Source organism: Sminthopsis crassicaudata, chromosome 4, assembly GCF_048593235.1.
Source record: "Sminthopsis crassicaudata isolate SCR6 chromosome 4, ASM4859323v1, whole genome shotgun sequence".
Lineage (NCBI taxonomy): Eukaryota > Metazoa > Chordata > Mammalia > Dasyuromorphia > Dasyuridae > Sminthopsis > Sminthopsis crassicaudata.
In genome coordinates, this window is record NC_133620.1 from 356,125,333 (window position 1) to 356,145,907 (window position 20,575).

General features: G+C 36.1%; 2 protein-coding genes across 20 annotated transcripts in view; one reads left to right on the top strand and one right to left on the bottom strand.

Annotated features, from left to right (window-relative positions):
* MBTD1 (mbt domain containing 1) overlaps window positions 1–5,950 on the bottom strand; it is a 75,183-nt gene extending 69,233 nt beyond the window's left edge. For 10 of the 19 annotated variants that reach the window (XM_074261802.1, XM_074261801.1, XM_074261797.1 and 7 more), the window contains exon 1: window positions 209–346. Coding sequence is in view for 7 of the 19 variants with exons in the window: in XM_074261798.1 (XP_074117899.1) it covers window positions 209–229 (21 nt within the window). In the remaining 12 variants the exon portion in view is untranslated. Of the gene's footprint in view, window positions 1–208; window positions 347–5,796 lie in introns of those variants that run through there. The other 9 variants (XM_074261798.1, XM_074261811.1, XM_074261795.1 and 6 more) reach the window with 3 other exon arrangements.
* Window positions 495–20,575, top strand: part of UTP18 (UTP18 small subunit processome component) — a 33,627-nt gene continuing 13,546 nt past the window's right edge. The window contains exons 1-9 of the mRNA XM_074261814.1: window positions 495–1,273; window positions 7,265–7,377; window positions 7,661–7,756; window positions 9,714–9,781; window positions 10,656–10,744; window positions 11,584–11,709; window positions 11,837–12,011; window positions 16,107–16,207; window positions 16,459–16,549. Coding sequence (XP_074117915.1) covers window positions 935–1,273; window positions 7,265–7,377; window positions 7,661–7,756; window positions 9,714–9,781; window positions 10,656–10,744; window positions 11,584–11,709; window positions 11,837–12,011; window positions 16,107–16,207; window positions 16,459–16,549 — 1,198 coding nt within the window. The 5' untranslated portion in view covers window positions 495–934. The remainder of the gene's footprint in view (window positions 1,274–7,264; window positions 7,378–7,660; window positions 7,757–9,713; window positions 9,782–10,655; window positions 10,745–11,583; window positions 11,710–11,836; window positions 12,012–16,106; window positions 16,208–16,458; window positions 16,550–20,575) is intronic.

Consider the following 20,575-nt stretch of genomic DNA (forward strand, 5'->3'; position numbering starts at 1 on the left):
TGGACACAGAGGCTGGTCTCAACCGCGGCCGCCCCCGGTCCCTGGCACACCCGCGGACACAAACTTTTCTCAGGGATGCTTCTTGCTGAGAAAGTGAGCGGCTCGGGAGCCGTTAACGGCCCTCGGGGGAACCGAAGTGTCGGCGGGGCCCGCTGCCCACCCAAGCCCGTCAGCTTCCACACAAAGCGCCGCCGCGTTCCTCTCTCACCAGATCCTTTGTGTTTTCCATCAGGGCCTCATGGGCAGAGGCGGGCTGTGCTCCCCAGGCCCGCCGAGCCCCCTCCCCGCGGTGGGGGCCGGCGTCTCTCCTCGGGACAACAGCTGCAGGAGGGATCCCGCCTCAGCCCAGTCTCGCAGCCGCGGCTTCGGTAACCCCAGGTTTTACCCCACTTTTAATTCGGATGGCCCCAAGATATCAACAACATTAGCATAGCCCTCCCAACCCAGCGCGCCTGCGCCGTGACCCGTGGCCCGATTGGCCCACTTCTCCCTTGCCCTTCCTCCCTTCGTGCACTAGACCCTCGACAGGCGCCGTACTCTCTCGGCGCTACCATCCTGGAGGGGGTTGGAGTCGTTAAACTGCAGTTAAGCAGAGCAACCAAACCGACCCGAGCCTTGCGCATGCGGACATTAAGAAACATTTACCCATTTCTTTTCCTTCAATCTCTTTTTTTTGGAGTTTGAGCTTGCAGAGTATTTCAATCAGAACCATTTCAACAGAGTTCCCCCTACATCCGCTGAGATGAGTTTTTACTAAAGGAGTGTCACGTGGGGAGGGGCTCGCGAGGGGAGTGGGAGGTTACGTAGTGAAAGTGTTGTGTCACGTGAGAAGGGACCAAGCACATCCCATCAGCCTCCGCTGCAGCGGAAGTAGAGTCTCTTCTGAGATTGCGTACTGGAGTTCTCCTGATCTCTGAGAGCTCGGTGCTGCACCATGCCGCCGGACAGGAGCGTGGTGTCCAAGCGCGGCCAGGGCTGGAACCGGGGCGGGAGCGTGCGCCGTGGTCGGGGCAGGGGCCTGGGCCGAGGCCGGGGTCGGAATCGGGAGGTCGCCAAAACTGCACGTTTGGGTCGGAAAAAGATGTCTCCCCGGCCCGACGGCGGACCTGGCCCCAGCTCTTCGGCGGACGAGCAGAGGCGGCTCCAGTACCTGCACCAGCTGGCCCTGGGCACCGACAAGCCGGCGGTGGAACGCTGCTTGGAGGAGCTGGTGTTCGGCGACGACGCCGTAGACGAGGAGGACTTGCTGCTGGGGCGGCTGCGGAGCCTCGGGGTGAGGGAGCCACATCGCGGGAGGCAGGGCTCTGGTCCTCCGCGTGGGGGGGGGTGGCTGCGTTGCCCCCATTCTCTTCGGTCCCCATCTCTACATAAGAAACGACTTCGCGCTGTGCTATTTATCCTTTTGCAGTCTGGCCCTAACCATTCCCAGCCACGGGGCCCTCCCCCTATCTGCCTTCCATTTCCACACACGTGCTGCGAAAGAAAGCTGGAGAAAACCTTGTACCCTGCTCCACTTGTTGCATTTGTTACAAATTTGTTACAAAACTCCCCTGGGAGCTTCTGAAGCAAGTCAGCCGCTATACAAGTACTTAATGGACTTTCCAGATCTTTTCATCTCTCCTTGCAGAAAACGTTCTCTGAGCCCCTCTGTGTGTTTCATGTCACTCAGATGCACGCTCCCATTATCTTCTCCTTTCTCATTTTTTCCCTTCAGACATAGCTCGTGACTAGGTATCACCTTTCCTGCAACCGCGATCATTTTTCATAATGCCCTGTTAGTTGGAACTAGACTATGTTTCCATATTCCTTAAAACCCTCATTTACTAGGTCCATCTCTATATGCCACCTATATGTATTTTTTTCTTATCTTATTTAAACTCGAGAAAGTGGTTTATAATTAGCCTGTAATAGGTGCTTCCCCTTTGTGTTCTTTCCTCCCCCAAGTCTGGGTCTGGACCTAATTATTTACTAAAATTGCTCTCTTTTCAATGATTTCTGAATTGCTTAGTATAACCTCTTTTTCTTAATCTTGATCTCCTGAAGACTTTGACCCAGTTGATCCTTCTCTTCTAGGTATTGATTTATCTCTAGATTTTTTCTGTTTCTGTCACTCGCTTCTCTTCCTGACAGTGTGCAAGCACATAGTTTGACAAATGCTGTTACATATTATTTCACTTGGTGATCTTGTAATATTCTCAGTAATATTCTCAGATCTCGTTATCCCTCTCTTGATCTCTAGTCTCACATCATTGACTTCTTTGGTTTATCTTCAAGTGGAAATCCTGTAGACATTTACTTCATACTTGAAAGAGAACTTAATACCTTTCTTCCCTTTCTGATTTCCTGCTTACTGTCAGAGGTACCACTGGTTTCCTGGTCATTCAGTTTTGCTAACTTGGTGTTATCCTCAACTGCATCTTACCCTATGTTTCTAAACTAGTGCCAAGTCTAGTCACTTCCACTTTTACAGCATATCTTGTATATGTTTCCTCCTTGACAATCCCCTCAATTTTCACAAGCTTTCATCTTCTCATTTCAGTAGCTTGCTGGTTGGTCTCTCTTCCTTCAGTCTCTACTACAATTCATTCTTCACTCAGCTGCTAAATTGGTTAGATTTAGAATCTTATGCCCCTCCTCCCCATTCCTAGGCAAGTCATTTGTTTCATCTTTCCCAAACTAATCAAATTTAAATTCCTTGAGGAATAAGTGTTTAATAAATATTTGTGGATTGGTAATTGTCCTCTAGAAAGCAGTAGGATGCAGTGGAGAGAACGCTACATTGGCACTCAGAAACCTAGGCCAAACCCCAGCTAGAAAGTCTTTTTTGCATGTACTTAGATAACTGTTCTTTTCCTGAAGTAGAATGTAAGCTCTTTATTTCCTTTTTGTTTTTGTATCCTCAACAAATAGCACATAAATTTGCTTTAAAGATGCTTGTTCAGGGAAATTCTGCCACTTGACATCTAGGCAAGTCAAATTTTCTTTTCTGCTCAATAGGAGGATTAGATTTAAGATGATGTATAAGAGGGGCAGCTAGGTGGCGCAGTGGATAGAGCACCAGCCTTGAATTCAGGAGACCCGAGTTCAAATCTGATCTCAGACACTTAACACTTCCTAGCTGTGTGACCCTGGGCAAGTCACTTAACCCCAGCCTCAAAAAAAAAAAAAAACAAAAACAAAAACAAGATGATGTATAAGAGCTCTTTGATCTCTAAATATTTTGTGATTTTTTTTTTTTTTTTTTTTGCTAAACTGAGAGATCAACATGCAGTAGGAATTTGGAAAAAGAGGTCTGTGTACTTTTGTAGTCTGGAAGAGTGATTTTCAAAGTGCAGGGCTAGAGTTAATTCCAAGGAGCACTAGACTTGATCCCAATGAGTTGAATCCTGTCTTCCCTCCACTAGCCAGTAATGGCTTGACTCCAACATAAGACTTCCCTACTTCTATGCTTCCTTTACCACTCCCCCTTGTCTGCCTCTTTCCTTCATTGGGAATAATTTAATCTAAACTAGGACCCATCGATTGTTATGCAGCCAGATTTCTCCCTTTTCAATTTTTGCTGGGAGAGAGAGTAACATAGGCTGGAAAGGCATGGATCATTTGCTATTTTTTCCCCCTCAAAATTATTCTTCTAAATTTACTCCTAGATTCTCAGTATCTTCCTTAACCTTGAACTTGAAACTGTTCTCTTCATTGAGATCTTAGATTTTCTTTTCTCAATCATCATCTTTCTTGACTGTTTAGTAGATTTGATATTATTGAACACCTTTTTTTCCTGAATACTTGGTCATTTTTGTATTGTCATGATACTGTTCTCTTGATTCTCCCCCCAATTTTCTGGTCACTTCAGTTACTTTTGTTGGATTGTTGTCAGCATTCATTTCTTGCCTTCTAATATGAGTATTCTGTAAAGTTCTGTTCTGAATCCTCTTCCTTTCATATAGTCTGTTTCATGGGATCAATTATAATTTTTATGCAGATTAAGTATTATCCAGCAATAATTTCTTTGCTGAAGACTAGGTCTGTCAGTAACTGCTTTTTAGACATTTTGAACTGGAAGTCCTGTGAATGTCTCACACTCAGTGTCTGAAAAAATCCATTACCTTTTCCAGCAAATCCATGTTTCTTTTGATTTTTCTCAACTCTTTTTTTTTTTTTTTTTTTTTTTTGTCACACATCTTCTCAACTTCTCATGTTCCCTTATTCAATATAGCTCGTCAGTTGTTAAATCTTGCTATTGCTACCTCCGTATCTCTTGAATCTATTGGATCTGCTGTAGTCAAAACAACTACAGTCCTTGTTCAGAGCCTTATCACTTCTCTCTTAGACAGTTGCAGTAATCTCCTAATTAGTCTCTAAAATTTTTTCCTCCTTTCCAATCTATTTTCTATACAGATTCTGAAGTGTGGGTGTGAACATATTTCCCTACTCAATAAACTCTAGGTCAGTGGTCCTCAAACTTTTTAAATAGGGGGCCAGTACACTGTCCCTCATGTTGGAGGGCTGGACTATAGTAAAAACAAAACCTCACACTTGGTCTCCACCCCTCAGTCCATTTGCCATAAATTGGCGGGCCACATAAACATCTTCAGCTGGTTGCATATGGCCTAAGGGCCATAGTTTGAGAACCCCTGCTCTAGTGGCTTCTTGTTAACATGAGGATCAAATGTTATTTCATCTTTAAATGCTCAGTCTAAGTTTTGTAAGGTACATAATTATTAGTACAGCAGTACATGTGTATAAATTATAAATCAGTTAATACACATAGTAGGAATGCATTGCAAAATTTTATTGTTAGGTGTGTTTGATAAAATATTTGGTGTCTATTGATCTAGAAAGTTTTTTTGGAGAAGGGAGTTCAGATTATCTTGTGGAAGCAAGCATAAGCCATGGAGATGACAGGAACAGCAGGTTGAAGGAAAGATTATGGCACATGGTAGGTCTAGCCAAAGCTGCAGCCAGAGGCTGATGATGGCATATAGGAGGATTAGATAGATAGGTAAAATGGGGCCTGATGATGGCCTATAGGAGGATTAGATAATTAGATAGGTAAAATGGGGCCAGATGATGGAATTTCTGGGAGAGGAGTTTTGGAAATTTATTTGAAGCTCTTAAATGGGAAAATTGTGTGATTAAATTGGCTCTGGTCTGAAGAATCACATGAATCACAGAATCTTATTGGAGATCTGTGCATCCTGGTAGCAGGATGACTGGGAAACTCTTCTAAGAGGCTGTCAATAAACCTGGAATGAGGTAGTCTAGCCTGGTGGTAGTAGGAATAGAGAATAGCCCAGTATGAGATGTTTGTTTCTAAGGAAGAAATGTTGAGAGTTGATGTAGTTTTACATAGGAGATGTAGTGGAAAGAAGCAAAATTGATTAGCTTCTGACCTTAAGAGAATGGTTGAAGTGGAGTAGTTGAGAAAGGAAGGAGCTGAAGTATTGCTGTGAACTATTGCTGCTATGGAGTTAGGGTTGTTTACTTGTATGAAAGGTTTCTCCTGAGGGAAGAATTGAGCATTAAAAAGTTGAGAATGATGTGAACTTTAATGTGAAATATCCTGAATAGTTAAGAGGACTAGAGCAGTGGTATTGCTATGGATGTAGAGTAGAAATTACCTGGTAATGTTTTATTCTTCAACATTAGATTCTAGCACAATGTATGGCACTCAAACATTTATTGAATGAATTATAGTATGTAAATGTTTTGTATTCTTCAACCCTGTCATTTTCCTTCACTTTGATTTTCTTGGCAACTTTTTCCCCATGTCTCTTATTTTCTTTAGTTTTTACTCACTTTTTGATGTTGTCTTATGTGATCCTTTTCTTTCTGCTTGTTGTCCTTCTCTCCTTGACAGTCCCATTTTTCTTTTCCTATCCAGGATCCTTTACTGGTCTTCTTGAGCCTTTTCATTTTCTGCTGTTTCTTATAGAACTTCTTGTTGCTGACATTCCATCCTTTATCTCATCAGAAGGGGTTTCACTCAAAGCATTCTACCACCTGTTGTGTAGAGAGGAAAACTTGATTGTATTTACAGTTTTGGAGAAATTTGGCTGTTGGACATCTTTCTCGCATTTATTTTATCCCCACCTTGTTTTTTAGTTATTGTATATAAAGCTTTCTTCCTTTAGAGGGGCATAATGGTTTTGGAAATAGAGAGCTGGTTTTGACCCCAGAAAGAAGTTCAAGTTCCTGGGTAGTCACTTAACATGTTTAGTTTAGTTTTTTTAATTTCTAAGAATGCCCCAGCTTGTATTGGTAAAAGTTTCCTTCCTAGAGGATTACCTATAGAGTACTGGCGAAATGACAGATCCATTCCCTATCTAGTTCCCATTCTCTTTATTAGACTGTAAGTTTCTTATACTTTCCTTTATTAGGTTGTGAAGTACCCACTTATTAAGTGCTTATTAAAATCTAGGCACTGTGTTAAGTGCTGGGGACACAAGAGAAAAGCATAATCCTTTGACCCTTAAACTCAAAATTTTAATGTAAACATATATATGTGTGCATGTGTATATTATATATGTGTACATATATGTACTATACATATATATGATGTATGTATAGTAAATAGAAGGTAATTGTCAAAGGGAAGAAACACTTAGAGGGAGATTGTGAAAGGTCTCATAGAAAATGGGATTTGAGTTAAGTCTTGAGTACTTGAGTCCAAGTAGAGTTAAGTTGGTGAATAGCTATTGAAAGGGCAGAGTCTAGACGTGGAGGGTCATGTATGAGAAGCAGTAGGAAGACAGGGAGTCCAGGGAGAGTAATTAAGACTAAAGATATTAGAAGAGCCTAGGACTTTATGTGGCAGCTAGAGGATTTTATTCCTGGAATTGTTCCTGGAGGTAAAAAGGATCTATTTAAGTTTATCAAGTAGGGGGCAACTTGGTGAGACCTGTGCATTCTTTTGTATCTTAATCTTAGAGTATTTCTTGTGCCACTGAGAAGTTAAACATGTTCATCATCATATAAAAGGCATATATATCAGTTCATAAACCCTGTAGAATCATTGGATCATAAATTTACTGATGAGGAAAATGGGGTCTAAAGACAATAAACAATTTGCCTAAAGTCACAAGGTTAGAGTATCACAAGCAAGATTTGAACCCAAGTCCTCTGGCTGCATAGTGAGATCTCCCTCCCCTGTATGAGCTTCTTTCCTAACCCTCAAGGCTGGCTTTTTATCAACCATGATATATTACCTTTCACAGAAACTGATTCATAATCAATATTGGTTGAATTTACTCTTGTTATACTTTAGGATGATATCCATGAAGATTCTAGTGACTCAGAAGTGGAGAGTGAAGCAAGAAGTAATATTCCTTCCAAAAAGAAGCCAGCTTGGGTAGATACTGAAGATGAAGATGAAGAAGAGTAAGTTGAAACTTACTCATTTCTGGAAACTGAAATTCCTTTGTGCATTAAATGAATAAATTGGTTTTTGAAATGCTAATTTTCTGTGGGGTAAAATAGATATCTTTTACAAACAATGTAATTTTAAGTATGCTTATTAGATATTTCAGAAAAATCTTTTTGTCATTTAATCAGTGAGAGCACATATATGGAATCTGGGACTTTAAACAGTATTATGTTTCAAAAATCAAAGACCACAAATATGTGGAGGATATTTTCACATAATGCTATTCTGTTTCTATAGAATTGACATGACTCATCGGTTTCGAAAAAATATGATAAAAAATGCAGGGGAAAAGAAACTCTCCAAAGACAAACTCCAAAGGAGACTTAAAGAAGAGTAAGTATTTTTTGGTGTTTTACTTATAGCCAGCAATATGTTTTGAAATTGTTAATCTTTTGATAATAAATGTCAGTGGCTGCAGTAGACTTATTTGAATGGTGTATTTTCCTGTTAGAAATTGTATGTTCTGTAGACCATCGGTGGTAATACAAAATGTGTTCAAAGTTGTACAACTTGAGTTTGAATGCCAGCTGACAAACTGACTTTGGACAAGTCAGTTAATATCACTGAACTTCACTCATTTTTTCTGACTTGGTAAATGGAAACATTAATACTTATAACATTTACCCTAATGTTGGAAGGAAAATGTTTTGCAAATCTGGGTAACTGAATTGTTACTCTCAGAGGGCTCTGTATTATGAGTCACAAAATGACTCATTGGTGGGAAAGATTTTTTTTCTCTTGGCCATTGATCCCCCAAAATAATTAAAGGGCATAAAATGCCCTTTTTATTTAGAAAGAAATATTGTAAACACATATAACTTATTTTTAACATTTAAAAACTGGTAAATGACAATGAGAAGGCAATGTCCTGTATTTTGACCATCTGCAGGGTCTAAAAGTACACGTTAATACATGTTAAACTCTCTAATGATTTTGAATGAATTAAGAGAGATGGCAGGGTAGAATGCAGAATGAACCGAAGGAATAAAGAACTAATTGAGAATCAGATATGCAGAGAAACAGGCATACAGAGAGAAAAAATTTTGAGGAAGCAGTAGCATAAATAATTGACTTTTTAGATGATTGCTGTTTACATTTTCACAAATGTAGGAATAAAGTACGATTTTTTGGTACTTATCCTCTATGAAACAGTGAAATTTCCTTCTCTAGGATCATAAAGAAAATGTTCTCCACTTGTTCTATAGTTTAGAAAGTGGCTCAAGTTGAATATTTTATTGAAGAATGATTAGTCAAATTAAATTCCATTTATTGTCATTGTGAGGAATGACAATTTTTGGAATTAGCATTCCATTCTTTGATTACCATTTCCAAAACAGGAAAAGATAGGTTGAGCTTAGGTTTTTATGAAAGATCTATGAAATTCTTCATTATAGTTAATTAGAATACTTTAAGATAGAAGCTCTTCACCCTTTTTTGTGTCTCAAGTCTCTTGGACAATTTGGTAAAGTCTGTGGATTTCTTAGAAGAATATTTTTAAATATATAAAATAATATACATAGGTCTGCAAAGAAAAGTACTTATATGGAAATACAGTTATCAAATTATTAGACAAAACCCCAAATTGTCTTACAATGTTTAAATTTGGAAATAGAAGTTGGATTAATTTTCCAAGTGGTAGATTTTTTCCATAGTGTTTTATATGTAGTCCATCAGTATCCAAAGACTTCTCTGTTCCTCACATTCCTTTCAGCTTTACAGTTGACATAATAATGTGCAGTATTTGTTAATTCCTATAGTCTTGGATGTTTTGACCTGAACAATTAGAGAAAAAGATTAGTGTGTTATATTAAATAGTAAAGAATTAATAAGAGGTATATTTCAGAGAATTTTTTTTTTTTTTTTTTTTTAATTATGATGAGGAATGAGTAGGCCACAGAGGTTTTATATTTTGGTAGAATAGGACAAGAAAAGAAGCTAAATGTTTAGAAATGGTAATGAATCTTGAAATCAGAAAATTTCACTTTAAATCTTGGCATTCCTGTTGAATAGCAGTGTGATCTTTGGCAAATTGCTTCATCTTCATGATTCTTTTTTCCTTTACATGAAATTAGAGGATTTGACTAGCCAGTTTCCAAGGTCACTTTCCAGCTCTAAATTAAATGATTTGTGCTGATGATATTATATAAGATAATCCATTTTTGTTGTAAAATCATGGAGTAGTTCACATGTTATATCCTGGTAAGTTCCTGTTATGTATGTTAGTAACTATTTAAAAAAAAAAAAATCACAGTAATTACCAACAAAGTTTATCTCTTGTTGTTCTGTTTAGATTTCAGCACGCAATGGGTGGAACACCTGCCTGGGCAGAAATTAACAGGAAGAAGATACATTCAGAAGGTGATTGTTGCTTCTTTTGTTCTGGATCCTGGGCATCATATTTATGAAATTCAATATTCTACTTTAGTCTTTAAAAAAAAAAAAATTGTAAAGGCACAGTGCACTGTTGGCTTGTATTGAGCATACAATCAACTACACTTTTTTTCTTATTTTTCTTTTTGTTTTGTTTTCTATTTTTAAATATAAAGAATCTTCAAGTGGGTGTACCCTCATTTGTAGTTAAATATCTCTACTTTCTTACAACAACAAAAAATCACATACTGACTGAGTTTGAAAACTTGTCAAGTTTTGTACTCTTCTCTTGTCTATCATCTCCACTAAAAGGCAGTACAATTCATCAGTGTTCTGTAGTTTTGCTAACTACATTGATCAGAGTTCTTTAACTCTTTCAAAGTTGTTTTCCTTTGCAATATTATAGAAAATTATATAGTTTTCTTGATTTTTCGTAGGATCAGTTCATGTAATTTATCCTTGTGTCGCTTTTTGTTTCAGTAATATTACATTATATTTATCTTAATTTATTCAGCCATACCTAATAGATATCCACTTTTATTTCTAAGTCTTTGCTACCACAAAAAATGCTGATAAAAGTATTTTTGTTCATAAGTCCTTCTCCTTTTTACCAGGAATTGCTGGATCATAGTTTAATAACTTTTTAATGTCTAGCTCCTAACTGTTGCTCCAAATTCATATCTCCACCAACTGCAACATTGTGAGTGTTGTATCATATCTCCTTTGACAATTGTTTTTTTCCCCCTTTTTCTCATCTTTGCCATGTGTGAACTAGTATCTCAGTTAATTAGTTTGCATTTCTCTTTTCATTAGTGATTTGTATATATTTCCCTATGGTTGTTGATGAGTTTGCTTATTTTAGATGAAAGTGATGAGGATGAAGATGACCTCTTGAAAAGGACAGGAAATTTTATAACCTCATCAGCTTCTTTACCACGTGGAATCTTGCAGGTGAGAGAGTAAATACTGATTTAATTTATTTTTATGTTTTCTGTACAAATTTCTTATGCTACCATAAGTTTTTAGTATTCTGAGCAAGTTCTTATTACATTAGTTTAATTCTGGTTCTTGAGTAGAGATATACAGTATTATTCCATCCTTGGGGTTGGACAGGTTTTCTCCCTATTTATCTTCATAAATATTTGTGGATTTTCTTTTGTCACATTAGGCTATGGTCTTTTTAAAGGGATCTAGCTAGAAAATATTGTCAAGTCTAGAACTATGGGAGTTGGGAATCCTATATATTTTTTCTTGGTTCTTTGTGACTCTTAACTAAGCAACTACTTTTTCTCTCAATAAAAAAGGAATGGTAGAACAAAGGAGAACGAGGTTATATCAAAGCCAAGATACACACCAAGCTTTACAAATACAAAAATGTTGGAGCATGTCTAATCTATTCTTTTCCCATTTCCTCCCAAACCCAACACATGTGGACAAACTTTTTAGAAGACAGAACCAAGGCCCAGAGGAGTTATGACTTGTGTTGGGTCACATGACTACTACCTGGTCGTAAAGCTAGGACTAGATTCCAAGGCTCATTTTTCAGTCTTTTGGGTCTTTGCTTATGCCATTATTTACCCTCAAAAAGATATTTTGTTCCTTAAAGTATATAAAAACTTTTTGCCATATGATTTAATCCAGTAAACATTAAATCCCTATTATCTGCAAAGCAGATCAATGCTGGTGATACACAGTGGGAAGATTAGGTAGTCTTGGTTAATTAGTTATAGATTTCTTCTTGATGTAATGGTATTAAGCCTGTTATATTTCTTTTGTTTCCTCCTTCACAGATGAAGAGCTGCTTGAATGCAAATGCTGAACGTCCTTCTTCTGCTAAGATCTCATCAGTGCAATTCCATCCTTGTGCTCAAGTTATTATGGTTGCTGGTTTGGATAATGCTGTATCCCTATTTCAGGCATGTATTTACTTTTATGGAGACCGAACAGTGGTAATGACATAGGAACTACATGTGTTTGTGTTTAGAAGGAGGGGGTGAGGACATTGTAATAACTGGAGGAATTTTTCTGGACTTTTTTTTACAGGTTGATGGAGAAACAAATCCTAAAATCCAGAGCATCTATTTAGAACAATTTCCTGTCTATAGGGCCCGTTTTAGTGCCAATGGAGAAGAAGTGCTAGCTACAAGTAATCTCAGCAAGATACTTTATGTATATGACATGATGGGTGGAAATATAATTCCTGTGCATCAAGTAAGAGGTAATGTTTTCTGAGAACAGTGTTGCCATATTTGCTTCTTTTGAGATTAGTGTAAATTTAGTTAAGGTTTTTATAATCACTATTTCTCTGGCTTCCTAAAATTCCTTCCTAGGTAATTAACAATTTTTATTAGTTGTTTCAAGTAGTGATTATCCAAATTTGCTGCATCATGTAGGTGAATCCATTTGATTTTTTTGACTTATTAACAAGAGGTGCTACAGCATAGTGGATGGTGAGGCACTGCAGACCTCAAGAGTCAGGAATATTTAAAATCAAGTTATGTCTCTTAACACATACTAACTGTGTGACCCAGGGCAACATCTTCAGATTATTTTATAAATCTGTATTAGTGCTAGGAGTTTGCTCATAGAGTTATATATTTGGATGAGATCAGAGATCTGGACTATTAGATCATATTAATGTACTAATATTTATTTCATCATCGGTTATTGGATAATATTTAGATTGTTTTCAGTTCTTTGTAATTATATATTGTGGTGCCATAAAAATCTTTTTAAAACTTTTAATATTTTTGTGACAACAATGAAATTATTAAGTCAAAATCATTTATAAATTTTTCAATGTCCTGCCAATTTGTTCTCTAGAAATAGTCTATAAATTTGCCATTCCATGGAGCAGCTATGTGACTGGGCAGTTAGGTGGTGCAGTGGATAGGGCACCAACCCAGAGGTCAGGAGGACCTGAGTTCCAATCCAACGTCAGACACTTAACTCTTCCTAACTGTGTGATCCTGAGCAAGTCATTTAACCCCAATTGCCTCACCCCCCCAAAAAAATTGCCATTCCAACATCTGTAAATGAGTAGTAGTTTCTTCACAACTGTACTAAGTTTTGTTGCTTTAATTTTTGCAAATAGTTTGGGTGTGAAGTTAATTCATAGTTTAATAGTTGATAGTTTTTGTTTCTGGTCTAACATTTTTAAAAACTATATTTTCTTTCTCTTTATTTAATTGTTAAGTTAAAAAAGCAGATTTTTAGGCAGCAGAGGCAGCTGATTAAACAGAGGATAGAGTAACTTACATGAAGTTACATAAAAACTTATGTAAGTGATTGGAGTTGTTGCAATAAAACTTATTAAAATCAAAAGTCATGTTATATAAAGTAAGAAAAATAAACTGGAGACTAAATAATGTATCCTTAAAGAGTTGGTAGGTCAGAGAACAGATATTATTAAACATTTTTATTAACAAAAATGAGAAGGGGCATGTTAGCAATGTGGGAATGCAACTAAAAATACTAGAACTAACAAATTTTAAAACCAAAATAAAAATCCTGAAAATTTAGGAAATTGACAAAATTATAAACAAAAACCAATTGAATTACTAAATAACAGGGTACTTTTTCCCTTGAATAAAACAGAAACATCAGATTACTAGTTTGAAAAATGAAAAAAAGAATTCACAACATTAGAAACTGTTTTGCCAAACTATCTGTCATTAAAGGAAAGGCAGAGGAAAGGGAATGAGCATTTATGACACATTTATTTTGTGTCAGGCCCCTAATCCACTGAAATGCTTTTACTTGGGTTATATCATTTGATCTTCAATATAGTCCTGCATGGTAGGTGCCGTTAGCCTTCTTTTGCAGATGAAGAAATTGAGGTAAACACATTAAATGATTTGTCCAGGGTCACTAGTGAGTATCTGAGGTCAAAAGTTGAACTCTGATTTTTCTGACCTTAATCCCATTATTTTATCTGTTGTTCCACCAGTTGCCTCTACTGTCTAAAACTGAAAATCTAATGCAATAATTGAACGTGTACCTATCAGAATAGAATGAGAAACAATTCAAATAACCAATTTTCACAGAATGATAAATGAGTTTCCAAAGAAAAAAATTCCAGGACTGTCTGGATTTATGAGTGAATTTTCTCCAACATTCAAAGAAGAATTCCAGTATTACATAAGTAGTTTGTAAAAATAGTAAAGTGATTCTTTCAAATATCTTCTGTGACACAGATATGGTTTTGATACATAAACAAAGGAGAATAAGAACAGAAAAAAGGAAACTATTGACTAGTCTCCCTAATGAACATAGATGCAAAAGTTTTAAATAAAATATTAGCTTAGAGACTAAAACAACATCACAAAGATTATGTGCTATGAAAGGATTATATTAGGAATGCTGACTTGGTTTAATATTAGGAAAACTTAAGATTAATTATTTAAAAAAACTTTAGACAAAATGCAACACTAATTTTTATAAGGAAAAACTGGAGGAAACAGGAAGAAATGAACCTTTTCCTAACATGATAAATAGTACATAGTCAAAATCAAGAGCTATCATTATATTGTGAAACAATTAGAATACTTCCCAGTAAATTAAGGGCTGAAACCAGGATGTCTATTGTTGCCCCTTCTGTTTGACATACCACTAGGAATGCTGTCTATTAGTGGTAAAATAATTGTGGGATTAGTATTGTTGAGTAATTATTTTTACAAATATGGTGGTGTGCTTAAAATACCCTAGGGATTTGACTGAAAATTAATGGAAACCAGTCAGGATCAGAGATAAATTGCTAGGGATCTTTTGTTAGATGAGCATACTTTTTTAAGTGAAAAATGTCAACAGCAGGCTGAAACTTCCTGCACATGAAGTATGTTTAGCACAAGCATCAGTCCAAAGCCTGAGGCTCAAAAAGAAGTCAGTAAATTTACTACATTCTTTTTTTTTTAATACTATATTCATTCCAACAAATAAACCATTTGCTCAGCTTTAAATCTGCTTGTAGAGTTGGTTTCTTGGACTCTTGCCTGGCTTTTGTGCTTTTTTGTTTTGTCTTTGCTCCTGATACTGCCACATCGCTGTTTTGTCCGTATCTTGGATGTGCCTTTCTCTAATCTCTGCATATTCTTGGCAGAAGTCCTCTCTTTTACTTCTTTTTGACTCTTCACTATAAGAACTCTTAGTAGTGCAGTTTCCATCACAGCTTGCTCAGTTGAGGGTTTAGCTATGGAGCCACAGCATACTAAGCATTCTCTAATGATCTTATACTGAAATTACACTAAGTCATGAGGTTGGTATCTTGATTATTCAATATGTCGAATTATGTAACTTGGAAAACTTTTGAAGTCTTTGAAAAAGAGTCCTATTGAAATGATTTAGGGTGGGGGAGGGAGGAAAGGGGCCTTTGGCTGATAGGCCTTAGCCACCTCCCCTTCATCAAGGGCCCTTAAGGCATGGGTCATGGCAAGTTTATTTTGTCCAATTAAAATAGGTTTGATAATTACTTAGAAGCCCTTTTTATTTATTGGGCAGGACTTTTCTAGGGCTTGAGGAGAAGCTTGACACTTGGACGTGGGTTGCTTTCCTCAGACCTCTTCCTTAGATCTCTTTGTCATAAACTACTGAGGTTTGAGTGTATTGAATGAATACTGTCACTTCTCCATTACTGCACCATTTTTCTGCCTCAGGATCTAAGGCGATACCTGTGCAGCCTCCTGAAGGAGCGGCTGTGTTGGCTGCGTTTTCCCTAAAGTTTAATGGTACACAGTAGCTATATCATTTTGGCTCTCTTGTTTTTACATGCATGGCAAGATTGTGAAAGGATTGTTTCTTCCTTTGTGTTTGTTTCCTTTTCCATATACTTAATCTTAGATGCATTTGTTTACTTCTGTTTTGCTCAGCATCCCCAGATCTGCTTTATTTACAAGCCCTCTTAGGTACCTGTCCTATGGGTGTTAATCTTTAAGCTCCAGGAAGTATTTTATTAACTTCAAATGTGAATTATTACCCAAGCAGGGTAGTGGTTGGCACAGTGTGTGCCAATAGAGAAGCAGTATAATAAAAGATTTGAATGGCTTGGAGAGAGGACAGGGACTGTTCCTGACAGACCCTGTAAGCAGAGGAAGTTTGGGTAGTGTGCAGGGACTAATCTTTTAGTGCTTTTAAAAACCCTAGGAGGCATTATTTGTAGCTCACAGAGCCTCTCTGGACACTGTTGCAGTCTAGCTTTATACAGCTTGATGGCCTTTTTCAGTTGTGTTCTATGAGCTTAGAAAGACTTTAAGTGTCAATAAATGAGATTGATTGAAATGATTAATCCCTATTGAATTCATTTGTTCTTTTTTTCAAGGTTTAAAAGAAAAGTTTGTCAGAAATTTTGAAGTATCTCCAAATGGATCTTTTTTACTCTTAAATGGTTCTTCAGGATATTTTCATCTACTTTCAATGAAGGTGACTTACTACTAATTCTTTTTTTTTTTTTTTTTTTTTTCTCTTGTATCCCAAACTGTAACTCTTAAACATTCCCAGGTTCTATATATGAACCTGGAGTCTCAAATAAGGAAGCACAGATCTCTGAAGAAACCTGACTTCTTAGGGGAGGCTAATCTTCAAAATAGAGAAGAGCAAAAGTAAACTTGGAAAATAGAGAGGAGGTTTTAATGTGGTCCTGCACAATTTGTTGATTCCTATTTATCTTTTAGACTAAAGAGCTGATTGGCAGTATGAAAATAAATGGAAAGGCAGCTGCATCAACTTTCTCATCAGATAGCACAAAGATATATGCCAGCTCTGGTAAGTTTAATGACTAATAGAATGGTATGGATGTGCTCATTAAAATCTTTGTATTTTAATAAATCAAATTTTATTTCTGTTTTCTTGAATTTTAATTTCTTGCTTTGAGTGGGCAAAATGTGGAATAAAAACTAGTTTTAAACTTTAAAACTTTGTTTATTCAACCTTTATCCTTTTTGCCAGTCATTATTAGTAATGAATTCTTATGATATGCTAACTTTTATGGAAAAATTTAAAATGCAAAAGCTTATTTACAAGAGGAGATCATATATTGCTGTAATTTATGTAATTATATACAGGTTATATGTGTAGCTGTTAAGAGGAGTTTGAATTTTAAGAAGCAGATTGTATTAGACTTTTTGAAAGAAATATAAAATGATTAGTTATATTATATTGTAGCTGTCACTCAGCATAGCTCAAAGAGAATTTATTGTCTTTCTTCCTTAACACCGTTCCAGTTACTGCAGAGGGGATAGTAACATCCTCCCCTCAGGTTCACAACTGAAGAGTTATCCGAAATTTTTTTCTGTCCCCCTACTTCTGAAGATATTTTACCTTTGAGAGGGGGAGATAATAATTAAAGATTAGAGAAGAAAGAGAGGGGTGTATGTTTGTGTGTGTGTGTGTGTGTTGTATAAGTATAAATTGTTATATTCTATTTATTTTGTTAATAAAATTCTTCCCTAATTTATCTTCATTCTGTATATTCTTCATTTCTTACAGGGCAGTAATATTCCCTTGAATTCATATGCCACATTTTGATTTATCTTACTATATTTGATGGAGTCACTCTTTTTCCACAATTTTTTTTACATCACACACACATAAAAATGCTGCTATAAATATTATGTTATATTTAAGAAGTTTCCCTTAGTAAGGTTTTTTCCTTGAATATGTATCCAGTCTCGGTATCATTGAGTCAGTTTAGTGACTTTTTTAGTGTAGAAAATAATAATTGGAACCACATCTCTAACATAATAACAGTGCAGTAGATAAAATGCCTCTCTTCCTAAAGTCTTTCCCACATTTGCCATTTTTATTTTTTGTCATCTTTGCCATTTTGGTAAATGTAATGTAAGGTGAAACATTAATTCAACTTGCCATTTCTTTTTTAAAAATAATTTTAAACAATCTTTCCTATAATTGCAGTAGTTTGTATTTCTTTGAAAACTGCTTATTCTTCTCTGATCACTTAAATGTCTTAACAAGGGTGTTTCTGTGACATTGTTAGGAATGAATATTCATACTCCCTGGATAAAATATAACTTCCTTAAGGTCAAGTATCACTAGAAAGAGAGAGCATCAGGCCTGGAATTAGGAAAACCGAGATTCATTCTGGCCTCAGGCACTTACTAGCTATATGACAGTGGTGCTCAAACTTTTTAAATAGGGGGCCAGTTTTCATTTTACTTTTTGTAACTTGCACACACATGCACTATGTTAAGAACTTAACACTTATTGTGTCTACACTGATCTCTGTCTGAATAAGAATTCCTTTGCTTTCAGTAGACACCATCTTCTTGGCATCTGCTAATTGAAATGTCTTTTTTGACATGAGATTTAGGCGTAACACTTAAGCAGTGTTTTGTTTTGTTTTTGTTTTTTTTTTCCTTTTAGCTAGACCTATGATTTCACTGGTGTTGTAGATTGGAAACTCCTTTGTAATTTCCTATCTTATTGAATTTTCTGGGGCACCTAGAAGTTCAGGAACTTGTCTTAGAGCATACAGTCTATGCCAGTGACAGAATTTGAATTTATGTCTTCCTAATTTCAGTCTTCCCCTTACTCTCTATGCTATGCTGCTCCAACAATATGAAAGTCTTGTTAAAATGAAGTATTTTTCAAAATATTAAAATGGTGATGTTTTGAAGATATGAGCTTTTTTTGTTTTTTTAAAAAACTTCTTTGGAATTAGAAAGGTATAGTATCCATTGAGTTCTTGTCCATATACATAGATTCAATTCAATAATGCCTCATGATTTTTAAAAAATTGTTTGCATTTTTTTTTTTTTAATGCAAAGTTATTTCAGATTGAATCCATTTGAGGCTTAAGGCTTGTTGGGATTAAAGGTCAGGGGTGGGAAATTTCAGGTGTGAGTGAAAGGTGTGGATAGGCAATCTTATATTTTCACAGTTAATAACTGTTCATTTAATCATCTTGTTCAGTCTTTTCAATTCATCATGATCGTATTTGAAGTTTTCTTGGTAAAGATACTGGAATGGTTTGCCATTTCCTTTTCTAGTTCATTTTCAAGCTGGGGAAGCCTAAGAAAATAGGGGTAAGTGATTTTTGATATGCCCAAGGTCATATAGCAGGGGTTCTCAAACTACGGCTGTGGGCCACATGCAATGCTTCTTCTGGCTTATGGCAAATGGGCTGAGGGACGGAGACAGAATGTGAGCTTTTGTTTTTACTATAGTCTGGCCCTCCAACAGTCTGAGGGACAGTGAACTGGCCCCCTATTTAAAAAGTTTGAGCACCGCTGTCATATAGCTAGTAAGTGCCTGAGGCCAGATTGAATCTTGGTTTTCCTAATTCCAGGCCTGATGCTCTCTCTTTCTAGTGATCTTAGTCTTTTCCAAATGTTATCCAGACCCAGTAATTTATTTAGTACTAAAAATTCCAAACCATTTTGAGTAATTTAAAATGTTATGGATTTAGGAATTCACATTCAAATAAAGAAAAGAGGAGATAATAAATAACTGGCTAAATAATATAGTACATTTTTTATGGACCATGGGATCACAAAGAGTTAGACACATCTGATTGAATGAATGACAAAGGTTTTTTTTGGTTGTTTGTTTTGTTTTGTTTTTTTTTTAACTTAGCTACTGCTTCTCCTTGGAAATTGCTAAATGTTGTATGAGGAAATAAGTGATTTTAGGTCATCTCCAAGATAGAGAGGTTCCCGACTTTGTTTCCTTCTCTGCCTATCTTTGTTCATTGGTCACCTTGTGGAATGTGGGGAAGAGTTACCTTGTATAAATTCATCTTACTAAGATTTAGTAAGTATATAGGGATTTCTCCTTATCTTGTATCTTTGATTACTCTCCAAACCTTCCTGCCCTGCGATCTGGAAGCTGTATTTAAAGAACATGCCTGTTTTGCTCTAGTTCCCTACCCCCCCTTTTTAGTTGTTTTATTTTTTAGGTTTTATATATATATACATTAACTTTTTTTAAAATATACATTTCTTTATGAATCATGTTGGGAGAGAAAAATCCAAACAAAAAGGAAAAATGAGAGGAAAAAAAAGAAAAGAACATAGCTTATATTGATTTACATTTAATAACCATAGTTCTCTTTTTGGATGTAAATGGGATTTTCTATGCAAAGATTATTGAGGTTATCTTGGTTCACTAAAGCATTGAGAAGAACCAAGTCTTTCATAAGATGATCCTCCCACAATCTTTCTGTTATTATGTTAAATGGTTCTGCTTGTTTCACTCAGAATTAATTCGTGTAAATCTTTCCAGGCCTTTCTAAAATCAGTTTTGTTTTTTTTTAAGAGCTTTTTATTTACAAAACATGCAATAGGTAATTTTTTAACATTCACCCTTGCAAAAACCTTTTGTTCCAAATTTTCCCCTCCTTTCCCCCCATTTCCTCCCTTAGATGGCAGGTAGTCCAATACATGTTAAATATGTTAAATATATATATTAAATCCAATATGTATATACATATTTATAGTTATCTTTTTGCTCTAGTTTTAAGGAAACTTGGGAGCAGATGGTTTAGATATTTAAAAAGTTATAAGTACAAAAAAAAATCATGTTTCTGATTTATCTTGATATAAGTTTAAAGTGTTAAATGGTTTCTTCTTACTTATGTTTTTCTATTGTGGACCTGGGTAGGTTCTTATTATTTTTTATTATGTTACTTTATTTTTAAGAAAATTAGTAGATAAAAAGACCTGGATTTGGAATCAAAAAGATCTTGAGTTCAAATACTACTTCTGATACTTATAAGACAAATTACTTAATTTCTTATGAGCTTCAGATAATACTCTACAACCTATGTCCTGA